Source organism: Cervus canadensis, chromosome 5 (assembly GCF_019320065.1).
Source record: "Cervus canadensis isolate Bull #8, Minnesota chromosome 5, ASM1932006v1, whole genome shotgun sequence".
Classification (NCBI taxonomy): Eukaryota; Metazoa; Chordata; class Mammalia; order Artiodactyla; family Cervidae; genus Cervus; species Cervus canadensis.
Window position 1 is genome coordinate 68,766,469 of NC_057390.1, and position 9,343 is coordinate 68,775,811.

A 9,343-nucleotide genomic window follows, 5' to 3' on the forward strand; every position below is an offset into this window, starting at 1 on the left:
TCAAAGTTTGCATCTGAAGAGAGAGTGTACTTATATTTTCTCCAAGACTCTGCTTGCCACCATGCAGCCAGCGGTGGTTTCTGGGACGTGTGACACAGAACCTATTTTCATCCAACTTGGACCCAACCCACAGGTTCTGACCCACTGAAACCTTGATAGACCTACTGGTATTTAGGCCAGCCTGATTTACTCAACTTATTTTTCTCCTTCCAGCCTCCTTAATATGGAGTGTTCCTAATCCGATAATTTGTTATTTTCTTACAGGCTAAAAAACACCCAGCTTCTCATAGCTTCATAGCTTTTCCCCTTCATAGCTTCTCAGCTAATTCAATGGTCCTAGTTTCCACTCTGTCCCCATGATCTTGCCAGTGGCTGCTGATTTCTCCTTCATCTTTCCAGCATCTCCTGTGGGCAACACTTAATCCTGCTGCTCCTGCCCTGGGGAGTTGAGATGGTCCCTGTCCTTTCTTTCTGTGCTCAGCTGCTGTCCCCTAGCTGTGTTGCATGTGGGAAGGGGGCTTCTCTCCCAAACTGAGGCTGGATAGGCAGAGCCCCCAGAGAGGGGAAGAGCTCCAGCAGCCAACCTGGGGGTGGGGGGAGTAGGAAACCCAGGCTTAATCAAGAGGAGATAGATATTCACTCCTGGGGTTTCTCATCATCAAACCTGGAACCATGTGGTTCTTCTGGAGGCCACTTCTGCCCAGGGCATGGGGATCTACGCTTGGCCACAAGTCTGGAGGAATCAGGGGGCCAGGTAGTCTGTGCAGTGGTGATGGGGGTATGGAATGAGGGCACAGAGACTCCTGGGCTCCTGGGTGTTCTGGAACAGTCAGGCTTCTTGGCAGACCTCTAGGAGGTGGGCAGGGGCTGGGGTCTTAGAGCCCCCAGAGCAGGGCGAGAGCAGGGGGCTGCAGGTGTGCCCTGGGTACACACTAGAGTCTCAGGAGCACATTATCTTTAGGGGGGCATGCGGGGCCGGACCGTGGACCCTCGGACCATTTACCCAGTGTTGCTGAAACTCCTTGCCCACCTGTCCGTGTCCTGTCAGAAGCGACTTCCCTGCAGAGCCTGCAGCCAGGTAGCTCCTCTGTTGTCAGATCGCCCCTCCCCTCCCTCTCATACTGCTGGGCCTTCTGGTTTCCGTCCCCCCCTTTTCTTTCTCCCCCAGCCCCCATTCTCTGATGATCTGCCTGAGCCTGGACGGTCCGGCAGCAGGTGCCGGCTCCTTCCCACTGGGAAGCGGGGGCTTGGTGGGCAGGAGGGTCTTGGCCCCTAGAGGCCACAGCTGCTGGCCTGTCCTCTCCCTCCTCCCACCCTCATACTCACCCCAGGCCTGCTCCTCCCCTTCACCCCTGCTGCCCCTCCCTGGTCCCCTTTCTAGTCGGGATCACAGCAGGGTCACCCTTCCTGCAAGAGGAAAGGGAGGTTCCTTCACCTCCCCTTCTTCTCACGTTCACCCCACTCTTTGCCCATGATCCCCAGGATGTCTCCTCGGAAGCCACTGTTTCCAGAGAAGATGAGCAATGGGATGCTGAGGGGCAGCAGAGACCAGGAGGCCATGGCCGTGCCTGAGGAAAGCCCCGCCCAGCCGGGGATCAGCCCCACCTTCATCCTCCAGGAGACCTCACTGTGATCCTGACTTGGGACCCTCTGTCCACATTCTGCCAGGCACACCCTGCCCCTCATTACTTCAAGCCCCTTGTCTTGAAGGCCAGGATTGAATCACTGTGTCTGCCCCAGGCAGAAGGTAGAGTTGTCACATACAGGGTCAGGAGATTGGGGTGAGAGCTTTTCTTGACTTTTGCCAATCTATTCTAGAGCAGAGATTCTAAGAATTTTTGGTCTTAGGATCCCTTTACATTCTTTAATATGTAGGACTCTGAAAAACTTTTACTGTGGGTAATTTCTATTGATATTTATATTAGAAATGAAAATAGACTTAAATATTTATTTAAAAATAACATCAATTAACCCACTATATATGACTATACATACCATTTTTATGAAAAATAATTATGTTCCATATTGGAAAATATTTAGTGAGAAGAGGGGCATTGTTTTACATTTTTGCAAATATCTTTAATGTCTATTGTAATTGAGACCTGGATTCTCCTATCTGCTTCTACATTCCATCTTTTTTTGCAATATCCCATGTCATTTGGCTTCTGGAAAATTCCATCATACTCATGAGAGACTAGGAGTGAAAAAAGGCAAATCACTTCTTGTATTATGAAAATAATTTTGGCCACTTAGAGCATGGAATGGGTCTCAGGGACCCCCAGCATTCCTAGACCAACACTTTGCATATCTGTGATCAAGAGCAAACTTTTTCTGTAAAGGGCTAGAGCTCCTTCACAGGAACTTTAAATATTTTGGCCTTTTCTGTCTGTGGCAGCTATTCAACCCTGCCATTGTATCAGGAAAGTAGCCATAGATTGTATGTAAACAAATAGGTATGTCTGTTTTCAAATAACTTATTTACAAAATCCAGGCTTCCTAGATGTCTCCTGCCAATGCAGGAGACACAGGAGACTCAGGTTCAATCCCTGGGTTGGGACGATCCCCTGGAGGAGGGCATGGCAACCCACTCCAGTATTCTTGCCTGGAGAATCCCAGGAGGAGTCTGGCAGGCTACAGTCCATGAGGTCATAAAGAGTCAGACACGACTGAAGTGACTTAGCACAAAATCTGGGGCTACATTTGGCTCGCTGGCCTTAGATTACAAACCCCTGCTCTCGAATACCAAGCTTGCAGGGGCCCTGGGTTTAAGGGTTAGGCCACACAAGGCAGAGGATGTGCATCTCATCCATCAGGGCCATCTGGCTCATCCTTGCCCGGCTCTGTCCAGAGGAAGAGAAAGGGAATTTCTCAGATAAGACTAGATTTCTCTGTTTCTAATCACTTAGTTCTCAGTTTAGTGAAATCTGCAGTCTCCACCTTAATACTTTGGTATCCCTTGGCCAGCTCTGCTTTTCCCAAAGCACATCTAAGCCTCTGCCCTCTAACTCTGCTGCCCCTCAGAAAGCACAGGCACATCACACATCAGTCCCAGAGACGCTGTCCTGGCCATCACTGCCCCACCCCTACCTGGGCACCTGGGGACGGGGCAGGAGGTAAAACACCCCCCGGCCCCCGCAATGGACCAGCATCCTTCTCACTCGTAGGCTCCTGTTTCCTTTTGGAGATTTTTTCCCACATACCCCTGCCCCCAGGGTCTCCCAATGAGAGGGTATTTTTCTTTTTCTGCTACAGAGGAAAAGGGGCCTAATCTTGGTTCTGGTTCATTTGTGGGTCAAAGTCTCCAACCTGACATCTCTTCTGGTTATTCCCATTCAAGCCCTGGTCCTTTCCTTGGCAATGCCTGCCCTCTTGCACCCTTTTGCTTCCTGGTCTGAGCTGTGCTTGGTGCTGTCTGGCTGGAGAAGGCTTTTGGAGCCCACAGGGCCTGTCTAGAGCACTAAGGAAAGCAGCTTTGCCTGGAAAGATCCCGAGGCAGACTTAGCAACTTGTCATGATGGCACTTGCCCTCCCCAGCCCCCACCAGCTGCAACCTTCTCTGGCCCTCCTTGTCTTCTCTACCAGGTTAATGCGATCCTTCTGCCCTCAAAGGATGTGACATTACAAGGCAAAGGCTGGAGTGTAAACCGGGTGGATGGAGCAAGCTCCAAACCCTGAGTTAGCAGAAGAAGCCCTGTGCTATGGGGGATGGGGGGGGGCAGGGACCCAACGCACCCTCAAAGCCAGCTTTCCCAGCTTCATCCCCAGAGAGATGGTATGCTACCAGCTCATGAAGAAATTCATCTGTTCCTCTTCCGATCATGCTCAAACTCAACAAGGAAGATACTGCTATTTGGCTTTAAAAATAGAACATTCAAGCTGGACTTTTATGGTCTTGTGAAGAACGTTGTGCTTATGCCCACCCACACCTGGTCTCTGCCCTGCCTGGCCCCGTCCAGCTGCCCAGAAGTGGCTCTGCACAAGCTCTCCGGGCCCCTCAGCGGAGACTTAGGAGATTTACGAGTCTGGCCTTGGCTGAGGCCTTCTCCCCATGGCTCCCAGCCCCGGTCCAGCTGCTCTCCCACGTCTCACGCAGCCTCGGCTGGGACGTTCTGTGTCTCTTTTCCTGCCTCCGCCCCAGTCTGCTGAGTCATTCCCTCAGCCCCCTTTCTCCCGCTGTCCTGGCCAGCCCTGTGGAGGAATAGCCGCTCCGCACACCAGAGTTCAGGCCCTGGCCACTCACAGCCAGCCAGAATCTCATTTGCTCTCATGGTGGCAACGGTGGCTTCTGTCTAAGGCTATCCATCCCTGTTGGGACTCTAGTTGGCCTGGTCCCTGCCTTTCCACTCCAAGGCACTGAACTTTAACAAAAAGGTTGTTCCTTCTCTGTCTGGGCTTCATGTGCCTGATCTAAAGCCACACCTGATCTGAAAAGTTCCTTTCTGTATGTATAGACTTTGTGATCTTTCCTCAAACAACTTCTACAGGGCCAGAGATAAATTCCATCAAAGCACTATCTGATTTCTGGCACCCCATGGCAGGACAGGGGGAGAGCCTGAGAGGGCAGTGCCTGTGGGGAGGAGCTGGCCCAAGAGAGCTCATTCGAAGACAGACTGTGGAAATAATTCATGAGCCAGTGAGGCCTTCAGCCAAAATCATGGAAGGAACCCAGTGAACCCAGGCCTATCCTGTTTGTCTTGGAGGTTAGGTGTCTAATACAATGGCAGATTGTCATTATCCCCTGGAAAAGATACACATTCTCCTTCTAAGGTCCTTCAAGGATGTAATTGAGTCTTCATACATAAGGCCTTAAGGTGTTGGGATGAAATTTCAAACCAGGCAGCTAGGACCATGTACAGATGTCTCTGCATCCTGGAATGTAAGCAATGTAAGCTTTCTGGCTTAACCTGTAAATATAACTCATATCAAGAAAAGAGTGGAAGGCTGCAGGGCCCAGAGAGGGAGAAAATGTAGTGATGAGGGGCAGCTGGAGAGACCGTGATGCAGATACGAGACTCCTAAATTCCTCCCTGCCTCTGACGTCTAGTGAGCATCTTGCAGTGCAAATAGCAAAGCATGTTTCCTTCTTCAGTGTCCCCTCTGTCTATATGGCCCCGGCCCAGCTCTGTTTACACTCACAGCTGCCAGGAGCCAGTCTGGCCCCCTGGTCTTCCCATCAGCCCCTGCAGCCTCTGCCAGCCTCGGCTGCTACCTCGGCCGCCTCAGCTGCTACCTGTATGCCTGTGGTCTTGCAATCGCCCAGGGTTTGTGGGAACCTCAGGGGAGAAAAGCAAGGGACAGTGCACAAATTCAACTTCCAACTCAATCAAACCCTTTCCTCGCCCACTCCCCTTGTAACTACCACAAGGGAGCCCCTGGGGCATCGCCCGTGGGTGGCAAGCTGAGGCTCTATCTGCTCCTGGTCCTCCTGAGTACTCTCATTACAGAGGTGCCCACTGCTCTGCAGGGACCCAGAGCCAAGCCTGAATCAGATCCGATGGGTGAGAGGCAGAATGAAGACAGGTGAGGCGTGGCAGAGAATCCAGGTCCCGAGGCTTGAGTCGCAGTCCAGGAGAAGGGGGCAACTGTGACGATCACTTGTCACCGGGTGCTGGTGACAGCGGTCTGGTGGGAAGAAGGGTGTCTGCCTCTCCAGGGACCTGGGGCCCGGCCTCTGCCTCCTTTGTTCTTTGGCCCGAGTTGGAGGCTGTGGTGGAATCAAGGCCAGAGCACCCCAGGCCTCCGGCGTAGAGACGAGATCGCATTGGCCACTTCTGCAAGACACAGGGAGGGCACGAGAGTCAAGCTCATTAGCAAAGCCCCTTGTAGCCCTTGGCACCCAAAACTTGGCCTTCCCTAGCCTCCCTCCCTGGGACTACCCCCTCCCACCACCACGACTGCACCGTGACAATGGTCCTGGGCTCACCCCCACTCCTGGCCTCACACCTCCTCCTGACCACCTGAGCCTGGCTGAGAGGCACAGGAGGACCTGTCTGAGGAGAGCAATGGCCACAAGAGGAAACTGCCCCCACCATGGTGGGGAAGGAGGGGGCAGCCGCCAGGGGCTGGGTGGTGGGGAGGGCGGCCAAGTGGGGCAGGGAGAGGCTCCTCCTGACACTGAACAGTCCTGCCCCCTTCTCTCACCCAGCACCCACCCAAGTGCCTGTGGCCACAAACATCAGTGCTGCCCACTCTCTCTAAAAGCAGCAGGCCTCTCAGGCCCGTCCGTCCTTGCGGCAGGCATGTGGGCAGTCCCAGAAAATGCCAGGTTGACTCTGCCCTAAGATCTGCCCTCCTCTTGACAGCCCCCCAACCCAGTGGTTGAGGGCCCCTGCTCCTGGGTAGCTACCCCACCCCACCAAGCTGCCAGGGTTCTAGCCCTAGCCAGGCTCTCATGTATTCATTCTTCAACATATTTATCTATCACCCGCTTCATGCAACTGCCTCCCCTTGCTGCCATCTCACAGCTAAGGAATGACTGTGCCACCCAGGGACTCTGCACCAGGTGCCACCACTGGCATTTCTGAGTGACCCCTTTTTGTTTCAAATTCTTGCATTTTAGCTGTATTTACATCAAAGAAAAATATCTTAAGTCTCAAGACATTTCAGACCTATGATGTTTAAGGGAGAGAGATGGTGACAAATATCCTCCATAAAAAAAGAGTTGCTATCCTCAGAGAGCAAAGATGACCCTTTATCACAGTTACACTCTGCAATCGGCAACTTACTCTGCACCGCCCCCCCACCTCCACCCCCGCGGCCTGCCTAATGGCTATGAGCCCGGGGTCTAAAGTCAGACACTCTAGGGTTCAAACAGCATTCAGACACTTAACCTCCCTAAGCTTTGTTTTCCTTGTCTGTAAAGTAATTCTCAATTGGAAAAAAAAAAAACCACCTTCATTTGGTTCTTGTGTGGATTAAAAGATGAAAATGCTCTAAAGCCCTTAGTCCAGCTCCTGGAATAACTTAACATAATGTTATCACAATGTTAACTGTTATTGCAATGATGATTATTATTAATCATACTTTTCCTTCATGATCTCATTTCATTCCCTGGAAGCGAAGTCAGACTCACATTATCTTCCTTTTTACGTATAATAAAATAGAAGTTTGGGAAAGGTAGGTGGCAGACTGATAAGTTCTGTATGCAGTACGCCCTCCTCCCTGACTTCCCAGCCTCTGCTGGTCCCCTACCCGGCTGGGTGGCTTCCAAAGTGATGTTTTCTTAGACCAACCCCTCCTGAGACAGAAGTCCAGAGGACACCAGGGCCCCGTATGGTGGCATGAAGGCCCTGGAATCTAGGAATCTCCCTAAAGTGTGGTTTTCTTCCCCAGGCCCCAGCCCTGGAAACTGCCCACTTCGCTCCTCGACCACTAAGTGCCTCAGAGTCTTGGGGCCTCTTAAGAATTTCCCTCCCCTTGGAGGAACCACATTCTCGTGGAGTCATTTCTAATCATCATCCCCACTGCATCCCATGAGAAACACAGGGTCAGCCCAGTCCCAAGAGCCTGCCTCAGCTTCTCTCCCTCTGAGAGAGCAGGAAGCAGCTGGTCCCAATGTCAGCTGTGCCCAACGGATGGGGCCTGAGTTCAGGGTTCCCCATCCCAAACCCCCTTCCCCAAGGCCCCGGGCTTGTGACCTACCTTGAGAGGGTGCAAGTAGCGGAGTCCACGCAGGAAAGGCGGCCAGGCAGGGCCGGGCATCTCTTGTCCAAGCGTACGGGTGAGGTGGGCTATGTAGCTGGTGGCCAGCACCAGCACGTCCAACTTGGACAGCTTGGTGTCAGGCGGCACGGCCGGCAGGGTGGCCTGCAGGGCCAGAAAGGCCTGGCGCAACGTCCTCACCCGGCTCCGCTCCCGCGCAGCGTTCTCAGGACTGGCCTCGCTCTGCACAGAGGACCCCGGTGAGTGGATCTGACCAGACCCCCATCGCCCCTGGGTGCTAGGTGTATCCTAGGGCAAGGTCTCCTGCCAGAGTAGTAGCAAGCCAATCGGCAGAGACCCAAGGGCCTCATCCCCTCTTTGTCTGCTCTCGACCCGGCCCCACTTTACAGCGGAGGAAACAGAGAGAAGACCTCACCTGGGCTCAGAACTGTGAGCCCTGGCCTCTTTCCCATCCTCTGCTGGGCCTCCCTCGGCTCTTGCCCCATCGACACCTAACTCTGAATCCTGCTTATCAGGATGGCCCGGGTCCACAGCGAGCGCACAGCCCTGCCCTGCTCTGTAGGGCTGACCCTGGCCCAGCCAGGTCCTGAGATGAGGACGCGGCTGTTGTAAAGAGGAAAGGACAGCAAAGCCCACTGGCCCTGCTGCTTATGGCTGCTCTGGGACCTTGGGCAACACCTCACTCCTCTGGGTCTCAGTTTCCTCACGAGAAGTCAGCTGGGCCAGCTCTCTGAGCTGCACTCTGGTGAAGGCCAGTTCTGACTTGTCCCAAGCGTGGAGCCTTGGAGCAGCAGTTGACCAGTGTCCCCTCTCTTGGCCAGGACAGTAACCATGAATGAGACTCTGCCATCAGAGATGACACTGCAGCGCCTCCCATGCCTGCCTCCCGCAGCTCCCTCTTCAGGCCCCGACTTTCTTACCCGACCCCGAGCCAGGCTCCTGGCCCTGGCTCCTCGAGGGTTCAGGGCAGCTCGGCTCCATCTTTGGTTGCTCCAGCTGGACTCTTCCCACAGGTCCTGCCCTGTCCTGCTCAGGCGGTTCCTCTTCCTCTCAGTGCCTGCTGACAACCTCGGCGTGGCCTTGGCTGGGCTCTGGCCCAGTCCTGGCATGGCCCGTGCCCCTCTGGCCTCCCTCTGTGCCATGCACACCCCTGAGGTGTGGTGCTACAGTCCCCAGCTCCGGGACGCAGTGCCCAAGGGAGCCCTTAGGCTCTCGCTAGCGGGGCAGGCTGGTCATCCAGCCAGCAATGTCTATATCTGAGGGAGCTGGCGCCAACTCATTCCTGCTCAGCTCCTTGCTCTGGGAAAACCGCCCACCCGGCACAGCCCCCGCAGAAAGCCTCCTGACTGCCTCCCAACCGGCTGAGGGGTGGGGGTGCTGGACGCGGGGAGTGGCCAAGCCCTGGGAGGAGGCCCCTGCTGAACAAGGCAGGAGGACGGTGGGAAAGGAGCACCCTTCCCGGAGCCCTGGTCCTGGGATAGACCTGCTGCTTCAGCTTTGGGGCTCAAGTCCATGGAAGGGCCCTGAACTCCCTTCCCGGTGCCAGAAGCCTGGTTGTGAACATCCCTGAAAGGACCTTCCCTCACCTTTGCCTGTGAGCATGACCTTCTGGCCACAGGTCCTCCTCCCCCTACCCCAAGCATGTCTCCTCTTTCCAACTCAGTACTGTAACTCTTACCTC

General features: G+C 54.2%; 1 protein-coding gene across 1 annotated transcript; it reads right to left on the bottom strand.

The window, feature by feature from the left end:
- Positions 1-4,763: 4,763 nt before the first annotated feature.
- Positions 4,764-8,969, bottom strand: TCF23 (transcription factor 23). Its single transcript, XM_043470490.1, has 3 exons — positions 8,583-8,969; positions 7,642-7,884; positions 4,764-5,771 (listed from the first exon to the last, which is right to left on the bottom strand). The coding sequence occupies exons 1-3, from the start codon at positions 8,802-8,804 to the stop codon at positions 5,592-5,594; spliced, it is 645 nt and encodes a 214-aa protein (XP_043326425.1). The 5' UTR covers positions 8,805-8,969; the 3' UTR covers positions 4,764-5,591.
- Between the last annotated feature and the right edge of the window lie 374 nt (positions 8,970-9,343).